Source organism: Seriola lalandi, unplaced genomic scaffold (assembly GCF_002814215.2).
Source record: "Seriola lalandi dorsalis isolate HSWRI2012SDOR001 ecotype SW California unplaced genomic scaffold, Sedor1 jcf7180002054879, whole genome shotgun sequence".
Classification (NCBI taxonomy): domain Eukaryota; kingdom Metazoa; phylum Chordata; class Actinopteri; order Carangiformes; family Carangidae; genus Seriola; species Seriola lalandi.
Window position 1 is genome coordinate 1,836,238 of NW_019525432.1, and position 27,451 is coordinate 1,863,688.

General features: G+C 43.4%; 2 protein-coding genes across 6 annotated transcripts; one reads left to right on the top strand and one right to left on the bottom strand.

Moving 5' to 3' along the window:
* The first annotated feature begins 1,493 nt into the window (after nt 1-1,493).
* On the top strand, nt 1,494-9,022 carry LOC111671445 (cholecystokinin-like). Of its 2 annotated transcripts, XM_087179929.1 has the most exons (5): nt 1,494-1,633; nt 2,816-2,949; nt 5,934-6,054; nt 6,178-6,333; nt 8,575-9,022. In XM_087179929.1, the coding sequence occupies exons 2-5, from the start codon at nt 2,890-2,892 to the stop codon at nt 8,709-8,711; spliced, it is 474 nt and encodes a 157-aa protein (XP_087036055.1). In that variant the 5' UTR covers nt 1,494-1,633; nt 2,816-2,889; the 3' UTR covers nt 8,712-9,022. The 2 variants fall into 2 exon arrangements, with proteins under 2 accessions (XP_087036055.1, XP_023284298.1); XM_023428530.2 differs by lacking the exons at nt 1,494-1,633; nt 2,816-2,949 and adding an exon at nt 5,189-5,231.
* A 3,191-nt stretch (nt 9,023-12,213) lies between these two features.
* trak1b (trafficking protein, kinesin binding 1b) lies at nt 12,214-25,898 on the bottom strand. 4 transcript variants are annotated; one of them, XM_023428568.2, is made up of 18 exons: nt 25,716-25,898; nt 24,646-24,840; nt 21,334-21,410; nt 20,826-20,942; nt 20,598-20,698; nt 20,358-20,463; nt 20,185-20,263; nt 19,914-20,044; nt 19,710-19,784; nt 19,452-19,589; nt 19,281-19,357; nt 18,767-19,015; nt 18,347-18,624; nt 16,833-16,951; nt 16,055-16,262; nt 15,831-15,936; nt 15,009-15,134; nt 12,214-14,724 (listed from the first exon to the last, which is right to left on the bottom strand). In XM_023428568.2, the coding sequence occupies exons 3-18, from the start codon at nt 21,382-21,384 to the stop codon at nt 14,130-14,132; spliced, it is 2,556 nt and encodes an 851-aa protein (XP_023284336.1). In that variant the 5' UTR covers nt 21,385-21,410; nt 24,646-24,840; nt 25,716-25,898; the 3' UTR covers nt 12,214-14,129. The 4 variants fall into 4 exon arrangements, with proteins under 4 accessions (XP_023284336.1, XP_087036046.1, XP_023284335.1 ...); XM_087179920.1 differs by having other exon boundaries at nt 18,347-18,627; XM_023428567.2 differs by lacking the exons at nt 24,646-24,840; nt 25,716-25,898 and adding an exon at nt 22,231-22,412.
* Between the last annotated feature and the right edge of the window lie 1,553 nt (nt 25,899-27,451).

Genomic DNA, 27,451 nt, shown 5'->3' on the forward strand with positions numbered 1-27,451 from the left:
AAATTGATTTTGAAACACGGAAATGAACATCAGACTTGCTTACAGGCATGGTAATTTCAGGATGAGAGGAAAGGTGAAAAAAGAAGAAAGATTAAGAGCTCCTGAAGAGAAATCTCCATAAATGTGTAATCAACTTGTGTTATTCCTCGCCACGCAGTACGCTAGTAACAGATATTTCTTGATGCATTATTCCTGTGTCTGTGTGCATGTAAAAGGGATCTGGGGCTCCATCCTCGTCTGAATGCAGCTGAGGGTCCAGGTGTCTTTTTTCACATCACACTTGAAACTGAATTCATTGGGGCTCAAGTGCTGCTGCTGCTGCTGCACCACCTCTACAAACCACCAGCAGCGTCCACATGCTGGCATTCATCAAAAACCAGTACAAGAGTGAACCTACTGGCACATACATATAGGAGCGTGTGATTGCAGTGGTGGTATTGTGTTGAATCAGCTCAGCACTTGAGATGAGGAGGCAGCTTTAAGGCTTCACATGGAGAGGGTCACTGACAGCGGCTGGTCCTGATGGGAAGATATATGTGACACAATGTGCATTTTGTTTTACAGCCTAACTGTGCTTATATTAATGTTGCCATTTTTTACCTTTTTATTATCATATTCATTTAATTTTAACTTGAATCAATAGTTTGACACTTATTGAAATATGCTTATTAGAGTTAGATGAGAAGCTCAATACCACTCTCATGTCTGACAGTTAAATATGAAGTTTCAACCAGCAGGTTGTTAGCTTAGCACAAAAACTTAAGGGCAGGAGAAACAGCTTGCTGGGTCTGTTTTAAGATCAATATCCACCTACCAGCACATATAAAGCTCACAACGTGTTATATCTCATCTGTTTATCCATTTAAACAATATAAAACAAACCAATGTGAAAAAATGTCCAGTTATGTTCTTGTGATTAGCCGATCCAGTTTTTTATGCAAAGCTAACTGGCTGCTTGGTGTAGCTTTAAATCTAAAGTACAGAAATGTAAGTGGTGTCAATCAGATGATCTAATACCCTTCTCCATCCACTCTCTAAGGGTAGAGCGAATTTTTATACAACCCACGTTTACATTTTATTAAGGCTTAAAGTTATGGAGAATTGAGGTCGTGCCGCTTTAAGTGACAGGCGGGTGACAACTACTTTTTTGTAGTAGCCGGGCGCTCGGCGGAGTCAGGTACTAGCAAGATGGCGACGAGGGAACGACCCACTTTGAGCTGCAAAACCGCTCTTCAGAAACCTATGGCTGACGTCACGGAGACTACGTCCATTTTTATATACAATCTATGGTCCATCAATATTTACAGTCTATGGTCTCGAAACGCGCCCCTCCTCTTTGCCCATTTTTGGATTAGCAGTGATTTTTGCGAAATTTGGTACTGGCAAGATGGCGACGAGGGAACGACCCACTCTGAGCTTCAAAACCGCTCTTCAGAAACCCATGGGTGACGTCACGGAGGCAACGTCCATCTATGTTTACAGTCAGTGTTTTAAACGCGGGTAAACCCATGAAGGCTCCAACAGGTGGATCTGTCATGGCCCAACCTATCCCAAGATTCATTGCGTGCCAGTAAAGAAAACAACATGGCAGCAAATGACGCCGACAGAGAGCCCTGGGATTACTCTTTGAAATGTAAGTATTGGGTTTCAGCTCAGCTATTGGGGTTTAGTCACTCTGACGTAGTGCAGGTGGTTGTATTGGAAATTAGGTGAGGTCGCCAAACTCATCGTACTAATAAGAATGAAAGGTGCAAGTCGTCTTGCCATGTTTCTACAGGTAAACTAACAGTAGCGTGAGGGAAACGTCAGTCAAACTGGCCTCACTCACATCACTAATCACGCATAAGTGAAAACACCTGTGGGGGTGTATAAGGACTTTAATGAAGGTGGAGGCACCTCAGAGTATTATCATACATATGAAATAAGACGTTTAATTTATTATCATCTTTTCTGAAGTTTCTTTAATGTCCCAGGTTAGGTTGTTACCTTGTTATGTACCAGTTTTTTCATTGCTTTGTTTGTCATTGATTCTTGTCTGTTTTGTTTCATATTGTCTGCCAAACACTAATAATTATACTTTTGATTCAACTTGTTTTTCATCATAATTTATTACAACACAACACTTTGTTTGTTTTGTTAATTTAGTACCGCGACATGCTAATTATGCAAATAAACAAATACTTTTCCATAGCTGTAGCATAAAGAATTTCCAGCATTATTTTCTCAGCTCATAAAATTTATTTTTTATTGAACTCATATAATCTATATTGTTATGTTTTTCATTAATTAATGAAGGGTTTTGTCAAGATAGCTTCAATCTGTTTTTTTTTTTTTTTTTTTTTTTTTTTTTTACAAATTCTCATTATTTTCATGTCGGACTCCACCGACTATTTGATATGTGAAAACCATGAGTGGACCATCCTTATTATCTGAACACACACACACACACACACACACACACTGATACTCCTATAGAAACAGATGGGTGTACAGTATGTAATGTTCGCGAGGACATGAGCCTGTTGTTGAGCTTGAAACTGAAACACAGGCTCACATGAGGAAGATACTGTGAAGTAAAACCATCAGGTGTCTAAAAAATGTGAAGGAGCTCCAGGATCGAGCTTTGTGGGTAAAATGATCCCCTGAGACCGGTCAATCGGTATTTGTGTGTGTGACTGTGAGACAATGCAACTGAGACAGATGCATTAATAGATCTATGCATTATTTAGCATGTTTACTAACTGTATACCAAAGCCGTAGCGAATGCCCTCAGCAAGTGGTCTCTCACTGTCTGTTTTCTTTTTTTTTTTCACAGAACCTGCTCCACTGATACCAATTATATTCTTCATCAAGCATTTAAAGTCAACCTATCTTCCAGATGTGTTTTGGATGCATTCGGATAGACACTCAGCTCACAGGAGACAACTTCTTGCTCGCCTACACCATGAGGTGAGAGAGTAATCACGTACAACAGGTTGTCTCCAGGCTGCATTGAATCCAAGTCTCTCACAAACACACACACACACACACACACACACACACACACACACACACACTCACACACTCACACACTAAGAGGAAATCACAAAAATGTAGACACTCGGACAGAACCTCAAGAACGCACACATTTTACGCACTTGCACGCCTCCCACACCACATGGTTAATTAATTCTAATTTGAACGGCCGTGGCCTCACCTCCTACACTCATGCCTTCTGATGGTGCCTGGAGAAAACGTTGCAGCATCTTCAGTGAGCGAGAAAGATAGCAAGACTGAAGCAAAACCCATGAATGTGAAAGTAAGAAATGTCTGAGTGAGGTGACGTGATGGAGAGAGACACGTCGGCGTATCGGAGTGACAGCTACACGATTCGTGGCTCAAAGTTCGGCAGGCAGCTTCGCGACTGGCGGCCAGAAGTGGTGGAATTAAATTTTGAGGATTTTGATATCAGTAGTGTCAGTAAAAAGCATAAAACAAACACACTGGGACTAAGTTATGATATCTGATATCGTTATGTGACAAGGGCTCCAATTGTGTTCCTCTAACAGCAGCTCAGGAAGAAGATTTATGTCACTTCCTTTTACTACAGAGGTGTTCATACTGAAATCAGACTGGCATCTGGGCAACTGTTGTCCACCACAATTTGTGCCGCTGTGCTTCAGCAACGATCTACAGTGAGTGGAAACTTTTAATGCCAAACCAAGTAGCAGTATGACATTCATAGTGAGTCTTCAAGAGCCGTCTCCAGAGTTGGAAAGTAACACCAATGTTAACTCTTGTTTCTGTCACGTCTCTTCCTATACTGAAGTTAGCATGCTAACCAGCTAGCCCGGGCCCGTCTCAGCGCTTTCCGATAGCAGCTCACTGTAACCGCCAATCTGCGCTGAATACGTAGCGCAGTTTATATATATATATATATATATATACTGTAAATATAGGGTATATGTACGTAATAATAACATATCCCCTTGTAGGTGACATATATGGCAACATTAATCTTGATATAGGAACATATATGTCATATATTACATTTTTGTATACAATAGATTAATCAGTCCATTCAATAAAAATATTCAGTCTTATTCATTATTCATCGCAAATTAATTCAGTCTGACAGTTGGTTTCTCCACTAGAATTTAAAATAAAGTTCTGGGGGTGTGATCAAGTTTTGGCTGCACAGAGTTTGTAATGACTGGGCCACAAGTGCATCTTCACACCGTCAGCCCTGTCACTCATTCATCTCGCCTGCTTAGACTACAGCAGTAAGAGGATGTCTGTATTTCCTCTCTGTGACTCCCCTGTGGACGTTGCCTTTAGTTAACAGCCTCGCTGAAGCTACATTTTCTTGTCCTCATTATCTCAGCGGATAAAAAAAACAGCTCCGGCACCGTGATGAAGACCCTGATCCCGTTCATGCAACAAAAGGCTGTCGGCCTCATTAATAAAAGACATTAACTCACAACAGCTTATCGATGGCTATTGACCCAGGATGACCGATTTGCTAGACCTGTGTGATCGATGAGCCGGGTTAATCCTGCGTGGTTGGGGGGGGGGGGGGGGGGGGGTGAGAGACAGGAGGAAGATGGTGGAGATGTCTCACTTCAAAATTCTCCTCTCTGCTTCTGCCCACTTTTTAAGTGTGAACATCCGCTGACATTTAATCCATGTGTGGGTGTGTAAGAAATACATACACCAACGCATGCCTGACCGCACTGCCACCCTCCCCATCACACGCACACACACACACGCATCCTGTACATCCTCCTCATAACAGCAGCTCAAGTTAGGAGCGAGATTATTCTACAAGGATACTGATTAGAATGCACTTATTTCCAGCAAAAATAAAATACTCATCAATATATTCAAGTTATACTTTTGTTCCCTTTGCTTAGATGTTATATACAGCACATAGACACATGAGACACGCTCTGTCACACACACAAAACGTAGTTAATGCACGTCAAGCAGGGAGCCACTGATGTTGATTTTTATGATGAGTAAACACAATAAAACTGAAGCACACTGTTGAATTGTCGAGGTAGTAACAAATACACTCAAACACACCGAGGAATACACAGGATGTACACTGAGGCAACACACGCACATGTACGCACGTACGCACACACACACAGAGCGCGGGGAGTATAAAAGGGACATCCTTCCCAGTCAGCAGAGAAGTGCTCTCCTCACTCTCACACACTCCTCTAACACGCTGAACCTCTTTTCTCAAGGTAAGACAACCACTTTTTCTTTTTATTATTTGATCAAGGAGAGATTTTTGCATTTTATTAAGATGATTCTTATGGTGAAAAAATGTTTTCTTCTTCGTGGAATTTAAATGAAAAGGACAATTGATGCAAATATGATCAGTGTTTTGAGATCAATGAAAAAACGTTCTCATTTTGTTTCCATTTTTTCATGATTTTTTTTAAACATGTAAAATGAAGATTCATGTGAATAAATCACATTTGGTTTGTTTATTGATAAATTAGTTTCAGATTAAAAATAATTTACTTGCTTTACTTTCTTTCCTTCTATTTCATGAGTTTATTTCCACAGATGAGCAAAAAGGAAATGAGAAATTCTTTCTGCATTGCCAATAAGGTCAATGTGACCTGCTGAAAATTCTGCTCAGGTTGTGAAGATCCAGCAGCTACAGTGACAACATTGATGTGTTCGCGTGCTGTGCCCCTTGGATGACAGTGTGAATACGCTGTTCTGATTCATGTGCCTTTTCAGTGCAGTCAGTGATTATTAACTGTGAGGGAGCAGTTGTCTGGCAGATGCTCTCAGTTGTAGTTTCTCAGTGTGGAAGACGACGATTGAGTCAGGAGACGGGAGAACTGCCTGCTGTAAACTCAGACTGGACTGGGTCTCAAATTCCTTCTTGTTAAACTTTCCCTGCCTCTCTTTTCTCGCTGTGTGTGTTTCAGATGACTGCAGGGCTCTGTGTGTGTGTCGTGCTGGCAGTCCTGTGTACGAGCTGTTTGGGGCTCCCCTTCTCCTCTCAGCCCCTGGACGAGGGCCAGCGCTCCGTCTCCGCTCCCTCTGAAGGTACAGGCAAAAACAAGCCTGTAGCAAACAGGTGCATTAATATCACTGTGAGTTTTCATAGCTGACACCTGTTCTCGTGTGTGTGTGTGTGTGTGTGTGTGTGTGTGTGTGTGTGTTGAGTAGCTCTCCTTGATGCTGACATCCACACCTTGGGAGAACCCCAGCTCCGACACAGCCGCTCTGCCAGCCAGCTGAAAGCTCTCCCTCTGGCTGAGGATGATGCAGACTCCCGGGCCAACCTCAGTGAGCTGCTGGCAAGACTCATCTCCTCCAGGAAAGGTGTGTGTGTGTATGCGTGCGTGTGTGTGTGTGTGTGTGTGTGTGTGTGTGTGTGTGTGTGTGTGTGTGTGGGGTGGTAGTGTTTCTGTGGATCTGTTTTAGTTTGCCTGTATTAGGGGGTCATCCTTGCTGTGCCTGCAAACTCTTGAAGGGGATGAGTGTGTGAGTATATAAAGACAACATCTTCATAAGCAACAATATTTACAACAAAGATTCATTTTACAGAGACAAGTGCTTTTCCCTGCTACTCTCCTCCTCCCCTCGGTCCAGCTAATGACTGGAATCAGTGCACAGGCAGCTTTGTAAAATGAATTAGTGGCTCTGAAAAGCTTTTGTGGTTTGAAAGAGCGTGTATTAGTGTTCGCAGCCTTCCGGCCATTCTCCTCATGCCATCTTATTTCACTTTTTTCTCCCCAGTCGCTTGAATCTCCTTTTTTTTTTTCTCTCTCTCTCTCTTTGACACCGAGGAAACAAAACCTCAACCCTGCCAGAGCTGCTCATGTTCAGTGCTCTGATCTCTCTGGCCATGTGATAGGACGAGGAGAATATCTGGGCATTAGCTACACAACACACACACACACGCACACACTGTCGGGACAAGCATTTTCTGCTTGGCTTCCCGCTGCTGAAAGTGACTCCTTGTGTGTCCACATGCAGAAAAATTTGAACAGGCTGAAAAGATTTCTGCGTCTTAAGTGAGCGATTTACAAATTTGATTGAGTCATTATCAGGATTCATTCACTGCCAGCAGGCTGGGAAAGTAGGTGAGATTATTTCTTGACACATCCACACCAGATATGTATCAAAAATGTTTTTACTTATTCAAGATGTAGAGCTGATGTGTTTCAGGCTTTAGGAAGCAGAAAAATACAAAACAGAAACTGTTCAGAGAGCAAAGTGTCAAAGGTCACGCTGAAATGAATGTGTAATCCCTTAAGAAAAGTGTGTGTGTGTGTGTGTGTGTGTGTGTGTGTGGGGGGGGGGGGGGTGTCTAGCTGTTCACTTGCATGTTTCAGTGTAGGAGGTGTCGTTGTCGAGCCTTCTGCAGCCAATCTTCTCAGCACACCAGGGAACTGAAACACTGTGTTTATGTGTGCGTGTGTGTGTGTGTGTGTGTGTTGCGTAGGAGGCTGTGGGTGGAGTGAAAACAGCATCTCTGTAAGCGTACAATTTATAACCAAACAGATAGCAGCAATCCTGCTTCTCTTCACTTGGAATAAAAAATTAATAAATCAGAGAATCAAAGACGTTTAACACGACTGGAGGTCAGAGTGAGTGTGTGTGTGTGCGTGTGCGTGCATGTGTGTGGTAAAATTACAGTACATTGATCATTTCAGCAGAATCAACACACACATTTGTGCATGCATACAGACATATAGAGGCGTGGACACAAAGAAACAGAGGGTAATAGTATGTTGTCAGCCTAGAGTCCAGCTGTTGGACCATCCTCTTTGTTGTGGTGTGTGTGTGTGTTTCTGTGTGTGTCTGTGTGGGGGATGTATGTAAGTGAGTGAGAGGGAGAGAGATAACGAGAAAGAGAGGGCAGATCCATTAGGGGGGCAATTAAAGTGTCACAAAACAAACCAGCTTCACGGCAAAAATAAAAATCACAAAATCAAATCTAAACTGCAGAAATTCAGAAAATCATCACAGGAAACATCATCCGTCATCAGCTGCGGAGAGTAAACTTTCTAATACAGCCAGCAGTTTTTCCTCTGGGAGGCATCAACACTAAAATGTGAAAAGTATAATTTGGTAGTGAAGTGAACAAACTTCTAAAAGTTACTTCTGAAAGTTGCAAAAGTGGTGGAAAATGTTTTGATATTAAAAGCATCAGTCACTGAAACTCCATTTCAGTGCAGGAAGACAATCAGCTGCTGAGTTTGTGAGCGCATCGTTTGTGTCCAAACTGACACATTACAGCTGATTTAATATTTGCAATGGAGCAATGATGCTTTAGTCATTAAGAAGTGTAAATGAATCCACTCAGTTCTGTCAGTACTCAGGAATCTGAGGCAGTTGGCACCACATTTGGTTGCATCTTGTTTCCAAAATCAGAGTGTGAACTAGTTTTCTCCAGCTGTCTCTGTGCAGAAACGACCCAAAAGTGGGACCACAATTCAGGAAAGTTTTCAGCCTCTCTCTCTCTCTCTTGCCCTCCTTTCTCTGAAGAATACTAATTTCCTTCCCCCTCCGCCCACTCTTTTTCTGTCTACCTCCATCCCTCCTCATCCTCCCTAGGCTCTGTGCGCAGAAACTCCACAGCGAACAGCAGAGGCAGCGGACTGAGCGCCAACCACCGGATAGCAGACAGGGACTACTTGGGCTGGATGGACTTCGGCCGCCGCAGCGCAGAGGAATACGAGTACTCCTCGTAAAAAGCGGGGTCACGGCTCATACCCCCTTCGTACAGGCACACGAGAAAAAGAAGAAAAAAAACCATGCAAGCTGGCTCCTCACTGTCTCACAATAAGAGTCTATTTATGATGTATTTGTTGTACATTTGTTTGTAAAACTGTAATAATGCAATATACATATGCCAAATTTTGCAGAAAAGCTCTCACTGTCCAAGGTTTGTTTGTTTCTGGTTTTTTCTCTGGTTTTCTTTATCATTTTTTTGGTGGTAAGGACTGGGATGGTGTCAGGGTCTGTAGAGACTAACTGGACTGAATAAAGATTGAAAATATCACTCTCTGCATATGAATTATTAAAATATGATGCATGCTGCTTAAATTAGATTCATTAACATTCATTAGGTGCATTCATACAGTAAAGTGTGGATTATCCATGGCACCTCATTTCTAGCGCAAACACGCATTAGTGTGATGCATCATGATCCTTCATATAGCAGGGTAGAGATGACAGCACGAACAGGTACTAATACTCATTACACATGCTGCTTCTGTAAGTCATTTCGGTGAGCGTATGATGGCAAAGGCCTTCTGAATAAAGAAGGATATAAAATTATCCTTGAGCACTTCACTAAATCCTTAATTTGCTTCACATTTGTTCCTGATTTAATCAAGAGTTATATTTTATTATGTTCCAAAACAAGTGTCTTATAATTTTCTCTTGGATTGAAAAAATCCTTCCCATTTCATTTGTGACACAGTCTTTACGTACAATAAAGTAAATGAAACTCATGCGTCATACGTCACATTTAACTCCCTCAATTTTGGTTCATATAAAATGTCTCAGAGGATGAAGGATTTATTTTTATCCTTTTGGACAGAATTAATTCATTAAACAACAAACAATTTTTAGAACTGGTGTTTGGTGTTATGAAGTGTTATTGTGGTACAAAACAACTATATATAACAAAGATTCTCAGCTTTTTTTATCCTAAAGATTTGACACTTCTCTCCCTAAAATTTAAATTGTTAGATAATTAATCGCTTTAGGAAGGAAACTGCTCTTTCACCCCTTGATGTTTGGTATGTCTGAATATTTAGAAGCCACTTCTGGACTATTTCCCTCTGGAGAGTTGCAGTAAATACTTAAAGTTGAACACAGGCTAAAGATAGACAAACAAAAATACTCAGTGTTGATGTTTCTGTTGAAGTTTTGTTTGAAAAAGAAAAAATAATTATATATTGCAACGACAAATATGTGCTTTTTACTTCAGTCTGTCTGCAGATCCCTGAGTAAAGAGTCACCCATGGGAGCTGTCATTCACTTATTATCCTCTGCCAGGTGGATTTCTTTTATAGTCAGTGTTACTTGTAATACATTAAATGTTTAATGATTTCAAACCAATGATTTTCAGAGAGAGAGAGAGATTTTCAATTTTCAAAGGTCAGAGTCTTTACCTGATGCAAAACGGAGAGAGCAAACTCTTCCACATGAGAAAACATTTCTGGTCTGTGGTGGATTTTTCAGAGTTTGATGAATGTAAAGGGAAAAATATCTGATGCTAAGAAAAAGGGTTAGCGTGCAGCCGCACAGAGGAGATGAAAGTCAGTGAATGCATCATTCAGGGAGCGGGCTGGAAAGTGTTGGAAAAAAATATTTTCTCCTCTCATCTGCGAGATCATTACGAGCTCTAAAGTTTGTCCTACACACTGAACCAGTTTGAAGAAAAAAGATATCGACTGAATTATTAAAGAAGGCTCAAAATGATTCCTAATAATCGCTTTTGGCGCCGCCACAGAGGCGACAACAGTCTCTAGAAAGCCCAGCATATTTAGGTGTTATGAAGAAATGTGTGTTATGAGAAAATTTGTGATTAAGCTTTTTTTTTTTTGGGCGAAGAGAGAAGAAGAAATTCAATGATATTGTATTGATGATGTTGTTAGAGCTCGCTGGACATTTTCTATTCGAAAAGCAGCGTCGCCGACCAAAGTCAGCCAGTTACGAGCGCGTGCTCAGGTGAACCTGTAGGAGGTATCAGTGATGGAAAGAGGTGGAATCCGCAGTGGTGGTGAATTGTGATGAAGCAGCCCATTATGCCGCTCGCTGACCTGTGTGTTAAGTGAAAGATGTGTCTGTGTGAGTGAGAGGTGGAGAGAGGAATCGATGAACAAAGCAGGTCTCAGTGAATTATTCAGAGAAGTGGTCTGGGATGCCCCCGGGGAAAGAAAGGGTTTGCTGTGTGTTTATATGTGTGTGTGTGTGTGTGTGTGTGTGTGTGTGTGTGTGTGTGTGTGTGTGTGTGTGTGTGTGTGTGCGTGCATTATGTGTGTAATGTGCAAGGAGCTGGCAATCATGCAAAAAAAGGTCAAAAGGCAAACACGTATGTAGCCTACACGGTCTTACATGGAGTGATTCGAGTACTCATACATGCATAAGTGCTCTTGTCTTGAGTCCTAATGGGCGAAGCCACACACTCATGAAAGGAACATGGGCTCCGAGAGTTCGGCTGTAATGAAGATCCAGCTACGGTGATGAGCAGATGGTCCGAGCTCTTCCTGAAACTGGCTGAACACACTGTCTTTCATTGACCGTCTTCTCTTTAACTGCAGATCAGCTTTAGTTGATTCAAAGGCATTTTTACTGGCATCTGAAACAGAAGAACTTCTGGTAAAGGCAGGGAAGTTTGTTTTTGATGCTCTGGAGCCGACTCCACAAAGCCTTGTTCATCCAAGCCCACATAATGTAGATTCATCTAGCAGCCATGACCACAACACAACGGCAAACATTTTAAACAGTGACGTAGGAAACATAACACATTTTAAAACGTATTAATAGACTTATTTGTTTTCTTGCTGAGAGTTAGATGATCACTTTGATGTGCTGCTAAATCCTGTAGAATAACACAATGTGTTGTAATATTGTCAAATAACATCCAGTTTAATATCAACTTAAATGAAAACATCTGGAACATGAGATGTACTTGAACTGTTCTACAGGGCTGTGGAGGTGCATCAGTGGTTTACTGTCATGTCTGCGCTCAGAGGAGGAAACAGTGTGGTCCCGAGGTCAGATTTCCTCTCACGTCTCAGGAGATGTTTGATGTGATGTTGTGATGAATAAGATTATCAAAATGTTATTCCAAGAGGACAAATATCCAACATAGAAGACATCAGTGACGTTGGTTGGATTTCATTTCTTCTAATTAGACTCTCCGGCTGCCGGAGTGACATTTTTTGGTTATTGCTCACCTCTCGTTCACCCTGCGGCTAATAGAGGTTTAATAAGTGGCCCTCATCATATCCCTCATAGCACAAGAGCTACAGATGGTGAATGGGTAATGAATCATGACTGCACCAACATGGACAGGCTTGCACTTCGCATACTGACTATTTGCTCTGTTGAGTTATTTGTGAGCGCCATCTGCTGGAGGAGGGTGAATGATGATTTTCAGCCTGGGACTTTTCTCCCAGTTTGAATGAGTCACAGTTTCAGGTCGAGGCACATGGAGCGGAAATTAACAAGATTAAATTTACTGTTTGATGATTTTTTTTATTTGGAAAATCCCCTGATTACATGCTCAACCCCAATACTTACAGTGATGTGTGGTACACATAACAGTTCCTTTATAAGTGTGTCATTACTGACATTTCACTGACAATGGACAGTATATACAGTGTGTGAGACAACATAGTTTTTTTTTAATATGAAAAATAGTTTAAATTCAGGAAGAAGATTTTCAAAATAAATAAACACGAGTGCAACAATGGTTGTCACAGCTACTTCACACCCTTAATCCATCGCATGAAGAACATAAATCATCAAAGACAGATGGTCGAGGCACTATATTGCTTCATTTCACCAAGGAAACCGTAAGGAAAAATGTCCGAAGAGCTTCCGACCACAACGTCTGATTAGCCACAATCACTTCCCTCATCCCTCTCTCCGTCCTCTTTCTGCATATTGATCTGTCCAGTTCACTGGAAGCACCATCAGCTTCACTGTCTAATGGCCAATTAAGAAACTAAACCAAAGTATCTTTAATACTGACATAAAATCTATTCAATGATTTGTTGAAAGTGACTTGTCGGGCTCACACCTAATCACTTCAGGGGAGATTTAGTAAAGGGTAAGAGGGGAGAGAGTGAGAGTAGGGATGACATGTTTTAAAGTATTTGGTGTAAATTTTCAATTATTTATAAAATGTGGATTTTAATCCAGTAATATTGAGGAAGAAAGGCATGGTTTAGTGCTACAGTAACTAGCCAACTAGTGCGATGGCACATTGTATGTCTGGTATGTGCGTGGGATTGTGTGGCTGTGATTCAGAAAAGGCAAGAGTGGGAGTACTACATCTAGCCAGCAGAGTCAGTCTCCGAAGCCGGGGGGTGTGAGTAGCTAGCAGTAGTTTTTTGGATTTATCTCTTTTAAGCTATTCTGCCATTAATGGGTCAGTTCACCCAATTACATAAAATTTAATTACATAAAAAAAGGTTTTATGTGCCCAAATTTTCAGATATCTGTGTTGAAACTAAGAAAGCTAACAAAGCGCTTTTAGCTGAATGCTAACATCGCCGTGCTAACATGCTCACAATGACCATGCAGATTGTTTGTTAGTTTAGTGGGTTAGCAGGCTAAGATTTGGCATCAACACTAAAACTAAAGTTCAGCCGAGGCAGGTGGGAATGGTTTCAGACATCTAGTATTGGACAAATTAATATAAAAATCTGATGGCAAGCCATCAACATCTAAATGTCACCCTCATGGTGGCACTTCAGTAAAAGTCATGGGATCACCAAAATTATTAGAATCATCATCATCGTCATCATCATCATCATCTGGGAATGAATGTCTCTACCAAATTTCTTGGAAAATCTAACAGATGTTGAGACATGTCAGTTTGGACCATTTCCTCCCCTAGAGACTTTAAAACGTATAGTTATGTTATTTCACTTTCTTTGTAGAAAGTTGAGAAGTCTCGTGTCGTTGTGTTAAGTGTGCTAACATATCAAATCCATGCACAAACAGAAAAGTAAATTCCATCTTCATGATTGATCATCCCCTTTGTATCTATTGAGGAATGGCTGAGACGTTTCAGAGATATCTTAAAATCTGAGCATATAAAATCAAAACTACCTGCATGGCTACGTACAAGTAGAGGCAAGTCAGAAAATGTGTTTTTTTTTTTTTCCTATTTTGGGTGAACCAACCCCTTTCAGTTACTTTGCTTTTGATTCAAGCATGAGTCGCCACCTAAAAGCACTATAAAGTTGTCTGTGTCAGTGTGGAACCACAGTAGTGATTAGAAACTGGTCAGTAGTGCCACGTCGTTGTCGTACAGTATGAACAGTGTCAGTGTTTGGGCTCCAGGTGACTGATCAACAGTCAGTCCTTGACCCTGCCTGGCTCCGTAACGTGGTTACTCTGAAGGCCAGCAGCAGTCCAGACTACTCCTGGGGCCCAGGGGCTTTCATGGCCATGCTGGCCCCAACCATGGCAGGGTAACTCCGGTTCCTCCTTATTCCATCGGGCCCGAAAGGGGAGCCGGATCTGCGAAGCCCGCCCAGAGGACCCAGCATGGGGCTGGGACTCATTGCTCTTCCCCCTGAAGCTCCAGCTACACCCAGCCGCTTCACCTTGTCCAGCAGGTTGAGGTTGTGGACGGTGACGCTAACGTCTGTTTGGCTTTCGCAGTCCCTCCCTCTCTGCCTGCCCCTCATCCCCCCAGTCACCTCCTTCAGAATGGAACGGGCCGGTTTAGAGGCCAGGAAGTTGTCGTAAGAGGGACTCTTGAAGTCGAAACCTGCAGAGGTTAGCACAGCTGAAGCTCCCGGTCCCGTGGGCGAGTTGGGAGGGGTAGAGGGGCGCAGAGGGTCGGGGTTGGGCGCTCGGTTAGGGGCGATGGAGGTGCTGAATAAAACTCCTCCGCTGCCCTGACCATGCTCCAGGCCCTGTCTCTGGTGATACATCGCTGCTGAGATCCCTCTCTCCTGGAGAAGGCGCACTAACCCCAGGGAGGTGCTGGTGGTACGTGTTGCATCTCTGTAGAAACATGACAGATTAAGTCAGGGTCATACCGTACGGTAACTAAGTGTATGGGGAAAAAGTAATGAAGTCAAAAGGTTGATCCTGGTCGTGCATCTGCTTTCTTTTGTTTCAAACCGTAGCACTTGAACAGATTAACTTCGTTAGGGTCGTATTTGGAGAAAACTAACTCTGATATTCAGGTAATGGCTCTTCAAACCAATCTGCTAACTTGCTAACTTTACATAACTTTACGTATTAGCTCAAAATGCAGTCATTTCCTGGTATATCTGGAACCTTGCCTGAGGTTAGTTGAGGATTCGGAGGGCCTGAGACTGAGCCTTCGGGGTGTGCAGGGTGTTGCAGCAGGCGTACCCAGCAGAGTGCTGGTCATCACACAGGAGGATGACGCTGGGACTGGGTTTAGACTGGAGAGAAAACAAATACGGAGGAAGAACGAGGATAATTAGAAACATGCTTCTGGTATCTCTTAGTTATTTCAGCAGCTTAAATTGCACCTCTGTGATATCTCATCATTGTAATGGCACTGAGCTGACACTTGTTGTGTACAGGGGATGTTGTTTCTTTGAGCCAAAAGCACCTGCATGTATTATTTAGCACCTTCCTATTGTCTGGCAGACAACTGACTGAATGTTGTTGCTTGGACACGATCCCACCTCAGCGACTGCTGCTTGGATCTTTTTGTCCTGTGGGACTGAGCTGAATTCAGACTGAGTGCACGTTTAGGACACTGTAAGCTTCTCCGAGCGCCACCATATCTAAAGAAAATTATCACATTAAATCAAGTTCAAACTGAATTCATGTTCATGTTAATTTTTAGTGTTATTACAATGTATGAAATGGAATAAAAAATTAATTTTAATTGCTTTTGTTTGTTCAAGCCAGAGGAAAAAGTGCTTTGGGTATTGTTCTAATAAAGACACATAATTTCATTAGGACTTCTGTAATAAGGTTCATGTCTGAGGACAGCTGCTTTTAGCAGAAAAGCAAAACTTTGCAGCAGCTGACTGAGAATAAATTTTGGCAGGAAACTCAAGAGGGCGGGCCACAAAAAGTTGACTTTGATCATGTTCAAGCAGCACCAGAGGCCGTATTTCGCTCACCTCGGTGTGACCCGCGTCTGCTCATCGGTCGGGTGAAGAATCCGACAGGTTGTGAAGGTGTAGGTAGAGCTGGTGTGGGCCATGCATTTACCTGGGTAGTATGCAGCTGAGACGCAAACACAGACAACTTGTCGTTTTCAATCACCACGATACATTGCCTGTGTTTCAACAATACGACATTATTACACATACTGTATATGTGTGTTTGTATTCTATGTCCTCACCAATGGCGTCAGTGTTGCTGAGATGTGGCGACGGGGATGGAGAGGGAGGAGACAGTGGAGCGATGCTGGGCAGAGGCTGCCCGTGGCCGGCGTCGCTGGTGGTAGAGGTGGAGGCCACGGCCGGAGAGGCAGAGGCTGAGGACGTGGGCAGATTCTGGAAGTATTGCTCACCTGGTTCGTCCTCTTCAAAGCCCCCCCATGGATAAACCTGCAGACAGAGCAACATAGCACAGAGAGATGAATCCAGATCATTACAGCTGCACGCATGTGCACGAATATTACTTCTATTACTAGTAGTAATATTAACAAGAGGTACTTTTCAACTAATTAGTCAAGACATACCATATACTGTACAACAAACACAGTTTTCTGTTATTTATTACGTTCCTCTACATATCAGAGTAAGGTGAATTATCCCAAACCTATCCAAGTAGATTTCCTCAGTTGCTTTGGTCATTATGTATTTTATTCATCGTTATTATTTCCCACTGAACTAACTGAGGTGAGAAATGGCAGGAGAGTTAAAGAAATATAGACAGCTGAAGGAAAAGGAGCAATTCTGTATGTTCCTGCAGCCTGGTTTCATTAATCCTGTAAATAAGTAAGTATTCATTTTATGGAGTATGGAGTAATAAAAAAAAGTTCTGTTTTCAGTAATCTATTAATGTGTTATGTGATAAACCAGACACAGCTGTACATTTAAAAAAACAAAAACAGATGCACTTGCATGAGCATGACCATATCATACACAGACACACACACACACACACACACACACCTGCTCCAGCTCTAGTTCAAGGGGTCTGTAACCCTTTGACACGACTCCTGGCCTGGCGTCCAGGATCACACCGAGGTGAGGCTGAGCTAACTGCTGCCAGTGGTGCAGGGTCGCAGAGCCTGGAGGACAGAAGGGAATAAATCTGCTTTGTACTTGACAGCTTTTACTATCTTCAAACAAACACTTGATGAATATTTGTCATTCAACACTGGAGTGGTGGTGTGGTTTCAGTTAATAAGAGAAAAAGCAGGTTATTCATCAACGATAAAAAAACTGGTTGTGAGATATTGGTGCAGCCAATATGGTTTAATACAAGCTTGAAGATCATGTAGCGAGAGCTCGACAAGTAACCGGTTAAATGCATTTAATGCTAGTAACTACTTGTTAATGGCTGTCTAATAAGAATATCCATGAAACGCTAAAACATACAATAACCCTCAGTGATCAGCACAAACAAAGAGAATATGACAGAGACTCTGAAAGGTGATGAAGAGGAGAAGAATAAAGTGAAAATGAAATGAAATAGAGGAGCAGTTAGAATGAGAAAAGGTTTTTATTAGTCGGCCGCATGAATTTGAAACAGAGATGGCAAACAGTGACAGAATGAAGGAAGAAAAATCATACAAAAACAGAGGAAGTCATAAATAATAAAGAGACACATAAAGAAAGAATAATACATACAGTACATAAGAAATGAGAAAGTGTAAATACAGATAAAGAAATGTGTGTAAACAATGGCAACGGTACATATCATGAAGATGTTTGAAAGCCTGTGCGCTTTTTAGATGAAGTAAGGACTTATCACCAGCAGAGGGCAGCACAGGCCGACAACACTCAATCACTCAGGGGAACAATAATAATAATAATAATAATAATAATAATAAAACACTGCTGTCTGAACTTTAACACACGCCACACTTCTGGCCACAGTCAGTGACGTCACACCTGATGCTCTCCATCATCAAGGTCACGCGTGCATCTACACTCACTGGAAAGCTATTATATGTACAGTCGAGGAGGTTATGTTTTCACCTGTGTCTGTTGGTTCGTTTGTTTATTTGTCAACGGGATTATGCAAAAAAAAGTAACTTGAACCGATGTTTAATGGCGTGCGTGTATCTACAGCCACTCTCTGGGCTGCGTGTCTTTGTAGTAGCCGTGTGGAGACGCGAAGCTGCCTGACTTGTGATGGTGCATCAGAGACCAGAAAGAGTTGAAGAGCATGAGTGACAGAGGCTTCTCTTTGCTCTCTCTTGCTCCCTTCATCTTCCTGCTCCCGGCTCGGTCTCTGGCCCACCTCCTTCCTCTCTCCCTCTCTATCCCAGCTCCGGTCTTCCTCGCCCACCCCCATCCTTTCTCTCTTTCCCTCTCGAGTGTCCGGCTGTCCTTCCTACTCTCCCTCTCCGAACCCCAGCCTCGCTTGCTCCCTTTCTTTGTCCCGGCCCCTCTGTGCCGCTCGCCTTCCCACTTCCTCCCCACCTTGCAGCTCATGCCGCGCTCCCGTTCTCCCTCACCTTCAAGTGGTTTGACGATCTGGAGTTTGTCAGGGAGGTAGGGCCCGCGTGTAGCCCACAGGTGGAGGTTCCCGAGGGACATGATGCTTTCTGAGGGGGTCATCACGCTCTCCTGGCCCAGAGCATCGTGCAGGCCTCCGTGTCCTCCCCGCCTTCGCTCCCTCTCCTCTTCAAAGAAGCGCCTCTCGCTCAGGTTGTTTTGGCGACGCAGAGACAGGCGGCGCAGGGCCACCCTTAGGTCCTCGGCGCCGCTCGCCTTCTTGTCTTGGCCCTCTGTGCTGCTGTCAGGGCGGGAGCAGAAACCAAGGGGTGAGATATAGTTTTCATTTAATGAATCTTGAGAAGACGTCCAAATCCGTCCTCAATCTCCACTTCCTCTCTAATTTGTTAATGGCATTAGCCCTCTCCCCTCCTCCTCACCTATCCTGATTAGACGCCGTCTCCATCAGGATGCTCTGGGTGCGGTTGTCAAGGGCAACGCCGTCTCCGCTGATGTCACCTCCATACATACTGGAGCGGGGCGTGGAGAGGCCGCTGGACTGGGGCGACGTGCGAGCGGACAGAGACTGGTTGGAGCCCGGGATGTTGGCGCTGGTTGGAGTCAGTGAACGCTGACGGACCGTCTGGTTGACGTTCTTGACCGTCTCAAAAACACGCTTACGATGGATTCTGCAAACAATCAGATAAAGGTATTATCCTGGACTGTAAGTACAGTAGTTCACCAAACACATCTTGTTTTTTTTTTTCTTTATTTCTGTGAAATTCTTTTTTTTTTTACCATTCAATTATATGTTTTTTTCAGTGACAATTAAATTCAAAAATTACCATTGCAACTGAAATCATGACTCATACTGCAATCAGGATCTCTTCAGCCCTAGTCTAAATTATGTCCGTGCTGTATTCTCAACATATTAATTAAGCTCTTAACCCGTACTTCTGTTCTTCACACTCGGGGTCGTCCAGACTCAACTCCTTCCTCATCGTCCCCTCGATCTCAGCTGCCAGAGAATCCTGCAACACAAAAACATGTGAAGGAACGGAAGACAGCCACACACACACACACACACACACACACACACACACACACACACATACACTCCCTCACCATCGGGTACAGCCCCATGGGGTGGTAGCGCCGAGGAGCTCCTGCAGTGTAGTTCCTGTTCCTCAAGTTCTTCAGCTCCTCCTGAGCTTCATGCAGCATCTCGATACACTCTGAGTACTTCTCCTCCAACTCCTGGAGCTGTTGCGATGAAGATATTAAACTCAACTTTTGGAATTAGCATCACAATAAAAGTGTTGACAGTGAATACGTTACGATTCACTGGCAGCTTGGCAAACGGAGCAGTGATGTGGAAGTTACCTCCGCTGTGAGCTGCCTTTGGGCATCTTTAGCTGCCAACAGGTGTTGAGAGAGCTCCTCATTCTCCACTGCATACTACACACACACACACACACACACACACACACACACATACACACACATGTGCAGGTTTGAATAACAGAGCATGACGATGGTCACATTTGACTTAAAAACAGGTTTGTGTGTCTGTACATGTATACTCACTGATTTGGCTTTCTTTTGCAGATCCACTATCTGAGAGAGGAGGTGTGTGATCTCCTCTTGCTGTCGCGAGGCGTCCTCGGTCTTACGAGCCAGTTCCTCCGCTATGGCAGAGATCTGGAGGCTGGACAACCCTGACAGGACAGAGGGAGGGAGAGTTTAGTTTGACCTCAGAGAGGGAAAGAGAGAAAACACCCGTCGGCGGAGCATCAAGTGAAGGCCGGGGGTGAGATGGACGTACACACAAACACAAGAAAGCAGTTTCAAAACTTACTGAGTTCTTTCACACAGTCGTTCACAAGCTGCTGCTCCTTTTCTTCGTAGGTTTCGGTCTCTGACTTGAGGTGGTGCGCCTGCATGCAGACACCCATAATTAAACAACGCATTCCCAGCAGCTTCTCTCTCTCTCTTACATGTAGAACTGCTGTTATTTGTGTGTGTTGATACCTCTGAGCGCAGCGACAGGTTCTCTTCTTCCAGCTCCTTGAGTTTCCTCTGGAGTGTGTCACTCACAAAGCCGCCTGAGGCCAATTCCACTTTACTCTTCTTACCCCTTTAGACAGCAGAGCACAGAGCAGCGGGCGTCAAGGTCGAGAAGCTCTTTCATTACGTGTCGAGCATTTTTATTCAACGGTTAAATCAACTTTTCACAGACAGACATTGAATTAACAAAGAAAGGGTGCTGACGTCGGGGAGCCGCTGGACTCGTCCTCGCTCTCCTCGGCTGCCGTGGTGTAAAACTGCAGCAGCTCATCCTTCAGGTTCAGCTCATGATGCAGCTGGGCCACCTGGAGGAGGTCAGACGATGGTCATGACTCGTGTATGTGGAGCAAGTATATCTGGTGTAGGATCCGCTGCAAAAACACCTGTCTTATGTGTGTGTGCATGTGTGTGTGTGTGTGTGTGTGTGCAGACCTCCTCTGTGATTTGTCCCACTTGTATCTCCAGATAGTCATTCTGCTCAGTCAGAGTTCGGTTCTTCTTAAGGAGCGACTGGCCGATCCTTGCAGCCAACTCCAAATCTCTCTCTTTCTATTGGTCGGAACCAAGAGAAGAGAAGAGGAGAGAAGAGGAGAGGAGAGGAGAGGAGAGGAGAGAAGAGAAGAGAAGAGAAGAGAAGAGAAGACTTAGCTCACATTTATAGCTGTAATACCCAAAAATCCCACAAAAAAACAGTTGTTTTTGCTGGCGTCTTGTGGGGGCAATCTACCATTGCTGGTAGATTTCGAGCCAGAATTCACTCACTCTTTATTGATCTCTTTCTGCTGAACTTTCCACAACTATTCATACCACAGGTGTGTTTCATTTGGGCGAATCTACGGTGCAGCATCCGCTCTGCTGCAGCCTTATTTTGTGGTTTCAACTAATTAAAAATCTGTCCTTGTTACGGCTCTGAATTCCAGACAAAAATAGAGCATCTCACCTCCTCCAACAGACGTGTGACAGCGTCGATGTCATTGTAGGTCTTCGTCATCTGGCCCACTCTGTCTGCACATAGCACTGTGGAAATATAAAGCACACAAACACAGTGAGAAGACGGTGGCAGATAACTCACAGATTCCAGTGCGAATGGCCCACCGTCGCATCACTTCTACTGTGATCCATGCACAGCGGCACACACACACACACACACACACACACACACACACACAGAGTCGCATTATATAACACAGAGAGGTTAAAAAGTCGTCCTCTCGCAGGTGGTGGAGGGGCCGTGTTTATGGTGCAACACTTCCATCAGCACTGATTTCATGGTGCAGCAGGGCAGAGTTAAAGGGGAAAGGGCTTGTTTTCCATGGCGCACACCAGTTGGCTGTGTTGCCCTGAGGGGGGCAGCTGTTATTGACTCAGAGCTCTAGTCAATAACATGCTGTACAAAGTTATTGAATGCTTTATGATAAACCTTTGTAATCCTGTTTGTATTACAACCAGCACAAGATAGTTTCATTGTCGTTTCATTAACGCGCCGTTAAATTCTCCCCTTTGTTTTTAAAAACACTGTTGAATCTATGATCCACGGTGGTTCACACAGATACAACAATGAACCATGGGAATGTGTGTGTGCATGTGTGTGTGCTTGAGGGCTGCTGTGTCAAAACAGAACAAATTTAAAGTCAACAAGCTTCAGGAAATTCCTCCTAATGAAGGAGGACAACAACAGAGACAAGCTCCACTGTAAACGCCACTCCCCAGGAAAATTACAATCTCAATCTCAACACAGGTCAGTCTGGACTCTGATCCACTGTGTACACAGTCAAATCAAAGTATAACACAATCACACTGATCACGTTTCTTTCTCTATTCTAGACATGCACTTTACCTTCCTTGTCCTCCTCATAGTACCAGTCATCCAGCTCACATTCATCCCTCGCCAATCTCTCCATCCTGCTCTCGCTGTCCATCTCTCCCCCTGGCTTCACGATGACCAACAAGCAGACATGACAACCGATCTAAATACTGATCCATTCACTTTCTGTCTTGCTCACTCCTACTGCTCAGCCACTGTACAGCATAACAGGCCCAGAGCCCAAATTACCCTCCGCCCACATGGAGCGAGTGCGAGGGAGGCGGAGAGATGAGCGAGAGTGCACATCCGTTTTGACAAAAAAAAAAGCTCTACAGCTGCTTGAGGTGAAACGGAAGTAGAAGTTGTGTCGTGATTGGACGGCAGAGCCTGCAAGATGGAAGAAAGAGCCAATCAGAGATCGTCGGGATATGGCGAGGACTCCTCTCTAAGTGCTGGCAGAACTCCCACATCTCTCTCCTCTTCATCACTCCTCTGCTCCGTGCAAGGCCACCGGACATGTATCTGCCTCCAGCCGCTGTTACCATGGTGACCCTCATCCACAAACAGACCCCTGACACATGCACAGCCACACGTGCTCACTCTTTACCACCACAGGATGTGCCTTATCTTTCTGACTTGTCTCAGTAAACAGCAACAGAACACAATGGACCAGGAACCATTGTTCTGACTTTATACAACTCCTTCCTCAACAGCTTCCTTACGACACAAAGCTCAGACAAATCTGTAAAAATGACTGTCGCTTACTCGCCAACAAAAGTATGTTTTACATTAATGCATGAATGTTTTTATTAATTATAACTTATTTTTTATTATAGTGTCCGCTATGTCTGTCATACAATGAAAAGATTAATTTGCCATGTCAGCTTTAAGAGCAACACAAATATTAGAAAATGGGTAAGAAACGAGAAAGATGAGGGTTTTTCTAGGTGAAACCAGGCTAACGTGAGGCAGGAGATAAACTGTTACCGTAAACACTAAAGAAACAGCATCTGTGAAATAAGAAACCCTCAAATGAAACCAGCTCATTACAGCTCAGAGGATATACAGTAAAACAATGACGTTCACTGAAGGAGACAGTGTAACCCGTAACCCTAACACAGAAAACCTCCATAACTCTCTGAACCTACCTAAAGTCACAGAGGAATAAGGAGTAAATTAAAGTCCAGCTTTTACATCTGAATGGTTTAAAAACACCGAGAACAGATACTGCAAAGACTGTAAGCAGCTTGTAGCTCGGCACCACCTTGTGGAGGGAGGCTCTAATGTCAGTCACATCAACACGGGAAAAGGACAAACAGGATGATAGATAATAGTGTCAAGAAACACAGACACATGAGAAAGAAAAAAAAACCCTTATTGAATCTTATTCAGACAGGATTTATCTGCATCAGGCAGATATCAGGTTTTATATGTGGCAGATTAAAACAACACCTGTCTTCATGAGCTAATGGTTTTTTGTTTTGTTTTCAACCTATCAATCATGTCAGCATTGCGAGCACTTTCTAATAAACCAACAGCGAGAATCAATATTAATTGCATCCTTCTCATAACTGTTTACAGAGGAAAACAGACAGCATCTGTTCTCTGAGCCAGTGCATTAAGGCAGAGTGGAAACACAGGAGAAGATTCACGGCCAATGTTTTGATCTGCCTGGGAAATATTCCACAAGGTTCAGACTTCTACCTAAAGATGTTACCAGAGTATCTGACTTCATTCCCCCAGAGCTCCCGAATCAACACCTTTAACATGTAAAGGGAGGATCTCATACCATCTGCAATAAGACAATAACACCATAGAATTAAACATAATCATTTCTTGCTGTTTGTACTGTGTATCACAGAAAATACAAGAATTCAATGTATATAAATATGTAGGTCGAGTATTAACAGACCTAACAGAGGTTGTTTGAGGATAGGAGGAAAGAAAAACTCTTCCGGAAAGAAGAACATGTTGTTTACTATTTATACATGTTACTAAATAATGAAACTGTTGTAATATTAAACCCCCCTTTTCCCTCAGTGAACTGAGACTACACCCTTAACTTTCTTGTCTTTAATACATGAATGTAGAAAAGATTAGCAACATTTTTATATTCTGTATGTAAATTATGTCAAATTTATCTTTCCAGTTGTTGATGCCTTTTTTTTTCTTTTTTACCCTTCCTTTCACACATATTGTGGATTATCTTTCCAAGAGCCATCTGAAGGATTAAACAGCATGTGTCCAGGTGGGTAAATCCTTCACTTTCAAAGCCATGATTTCCCACAGAAGTCCAAGAGATAAAGTTTAAAGTTTAATCTTTATCTAGGCTTTTTCTTTACCGCGTTTCCACTGTCTGAATTTGAAGTGAGACTAAAAACGTATAGAGCTTCTGCAGCACTGGAGACAGATATACACTGTATGCAATCACGCCGTTGTCAAACTTACGGAAGTATTTGAGTGTCTCTTCGATCTGCTCGGTGGTCAGGTCGAGCCTGGCGTCCGGTGCGACGAGGGGAGTGTGGAGCCAGTCATCGTGGTCGTAGCCGTAGACGGTGTCAGCCCGCAACCGGTACACCGGCAACTGCTCCTCCAGGAGACTGATGATCTCAAACTCCGGCAAGTCAGTACTGTTGCACACATCTGAAGGTGACAGGGAGGAGAGTGAAGGTACGGCAGCCGGGTGGTGCAGGTGATCGGTGTGGAGGGAACTGATGCTGTGAGTGTTTTGGAGAAACAGGGAGACTAGTACTTACACTGTTACTGCTTATACGGATCAATACTACATAAACGCTCCGTATTTGACCACTTAACTTACTGTGAGTTGATGTTAGTAGATGGGTTTCTATTTGGACCAGTACTGTTCTGCATCATTTGACTGATGACAGGTACAAAGCCTGTGATAGATTTATACAGCGGTGAATGAAACAACAAACTACCCACCAGCAGGTAAAGTAGTTAGCGTCACCTCCGGCAGCGACAACATTAAAATGCTCTTTACACGTTCATGTATTAGTATTAAAACACCCACAGAGGGTGCTTCTCTGCAGAACAAGTGCCTTTACTTTTTATATCTAGTTGCTAATACTCATGTACTTTTACTTAAGTAAAGAGTGTGTATATACATACACATGTAACATGATGCCAGTTGAGACAGTGGATCCTTGTAGCATCATTACTTTGCCATATAGATAAAAGTGCTAAAAATGACAAAAAATACATTTATTTCTACTAAAGTAAAACTAATGACATATATAATATATTTGTAATATATATTACCTGCTAGAAAGAACAGCTCTACACATTATATTTAAAAAAAATTATGTAATATATTCCAAACAATGAGCTGCATTTGGACATTTTTATGTCTGAGCTCTGTTGAAAATGTAACATTTCTATTTCTACTGTGTTAGTGGTTTATAAACCGTTTTAAAACCCACTGGATTCTCCATGACACAAACTGAAATCAAAGCGTTTTCCTACAGTAATTCCTAAAACGCTGACCGACACACACAAACCTGTGATGGTCTCGGCGTCCCTGCAGTCGGGCGGCGCCGGTTGTGTGTCAAGCTGGCTGGACTCGCCCTCGCCCACATACTGCTCCTCGTGGGTGTGCCGCTGCTCGGAATCGGGGTCTGGGTCCGGATCCGGGTCCAGGTCTGGAGCCGGGGGCAGGGAGGGGGCCGGGGAGGCCAGCTTGGCTCACCTCTCACTGTTGGAGAGAATCAGGGGCCATGGACCTCTGGAGCTGGAGCTCCACTGGGTCAGCAGGTCCAAATGATCGACAGGTGACAGCAGGTACAGACACCTGGAGAGGAGAGGAGAGGAGAGGAGAGGAGAGAGGAGAGGAGACGGGTAAGGAAGGATGGAGTAAAGGAGTCCACAATAATCAATGCGTCTCTTTCTTTCCCTACAGAGTCTTTAACTTCGAGTGCTGCTGCTGACTCTGCAGTGAGCTGCCTGCCAGCAAGCTGCATAAATCACAGCCTGTCCACTGCAGACACCACTTTTCATCTGTCAGGAAATGAATAAAAATGCAGGTAAGGGTTAAGAGCAACTCTTGATAGTAGCATGATATAATGAGACTGTGTAACTTAATGGATCCAGATCCGGGAAATGATTTTTTTTTCTTGTTCTGAAGACATGGGAGATCAGATGGTAAAAACACAGAGCATGCAGCTCTCGGGCAGCGAGGGGCCTTTTCAGAAGCTGGGATTTTTAACCACTTGCCAACTCTGTGACCCACATCTCCTGAAACTCCCAGTCTCCCAAGAAAAACCTTCCTCACAGTCCCAGACTACTGCAGGAGCATTGTAAGAGTGAAGTTTGATCCTGGGTCTCCTGTCTGAAGTCATAGCGTCCTTGCATCGCCCCTGTCTTTAATCCACGGGGATCTGTGTCTCACTGCAGATGCACAGCAAGCTGCAGTGAGAAAACAAACCACAGATCTGGATCAGGAAATTCACCTCTGGTCACATCAAACAGTGAGCGACGGGCAACAGAATATAAATCACGGCAGAAAAAAAAGGATACGCGGGGTGCATATGCATGAGTGTGTGTGTGTCATCTGTGGCCAGTTGCAGGAATAGGTGGTAGCTCGAGAAAACAGAGAAACATCTGGTGACGGTTGAGCGCATCTGACACAGATTTTTTTCTATAACAGACACACGCATGAGCACACCAACAGATAAAGGTGAACATATCATTTTTTTGCACACTGGTCTGCTCTCTGTATAGCAGCATTACAACCTTGGGATGTCTTTCTCATTGCGGCAGCTTGAACTGAGCTGTACTCACACTCTCTGTTGGATCGGTGTTCAGAAGGAAAAAAAAGAATTCAAGAATTACATAAACTCTGGACGACAGATGATTTCAGATTCAGGGATTGGGATTAGAAGTCGTGCATCGTAACACTCCCAAATCACTGTCCCCTTTCCAACTTAACCAGACATGTCAACTTGCAAAAACTCAGGTCTGCAGAAATGGCCCAAATGGATGAGCTCTTGATACAGTATTTCTATCTCCATAATTTGACCAATGTGGTCAAAATATCTTGTTTTGTTTGTCATTAAAACTGGGACTCTAACACTGAGGAGAGAGAAAGCTCAAATGAGAGCAGTTGTTCTATAATTAATTTAAAGACAGAGAGGTAGCAGTGAAATGAAATGTCTCAGACAGCGCTGGTGCAAGGCCCAGCAGCTGATGCCCTACAGTGAAGGATATTACTGCTGCCCTGCAGCTGCTGAAGGCTGCT

Coding starts and splice junctions, on each gene's coding strand:
- LOC111671445 (XM_087179929.1), top strand. CDS start 2,890: ATGCATTCGGATAGACACTCAGCTCACAGGAGACAACTTCTTGCTCGC. Junction 6,055..6,177: donor CGTCTCCGCTCCCTCTGAAG/GTACAGGCAAAA, acceptor TGTGTTGAGTAG/CTCTCCTTGATGCTGACATC. Junction 6,334..8,574: donor ACTCATCTCCTCCAGGAAAG/GTGTGTGTGTGT, acceptor CATCCTCCCTAG/GCTCTGTGCGCAGAAACTCC.
- trak1b (XM_023428566.2), bottom strand. CDS start 22,312: ATGGACAGCGAGAGCAGGATGGAGAGATTGGCGAGGGATGAATGTGAG. Junction 19,590..19,709: donor AAAGGCAGCTCACAGCGGAG/GTAACTTCCACA, acceptor TCATCGCAACAG/CTCCAGGAGTTGGAGGAGAA. Junction 14,725..15,008: donor GAATCCTCAACTAACCTCAG/GCAAGGTTCCAG, acceptor ATGTTTCTACAG/AGATGCAACACGTACCACCA.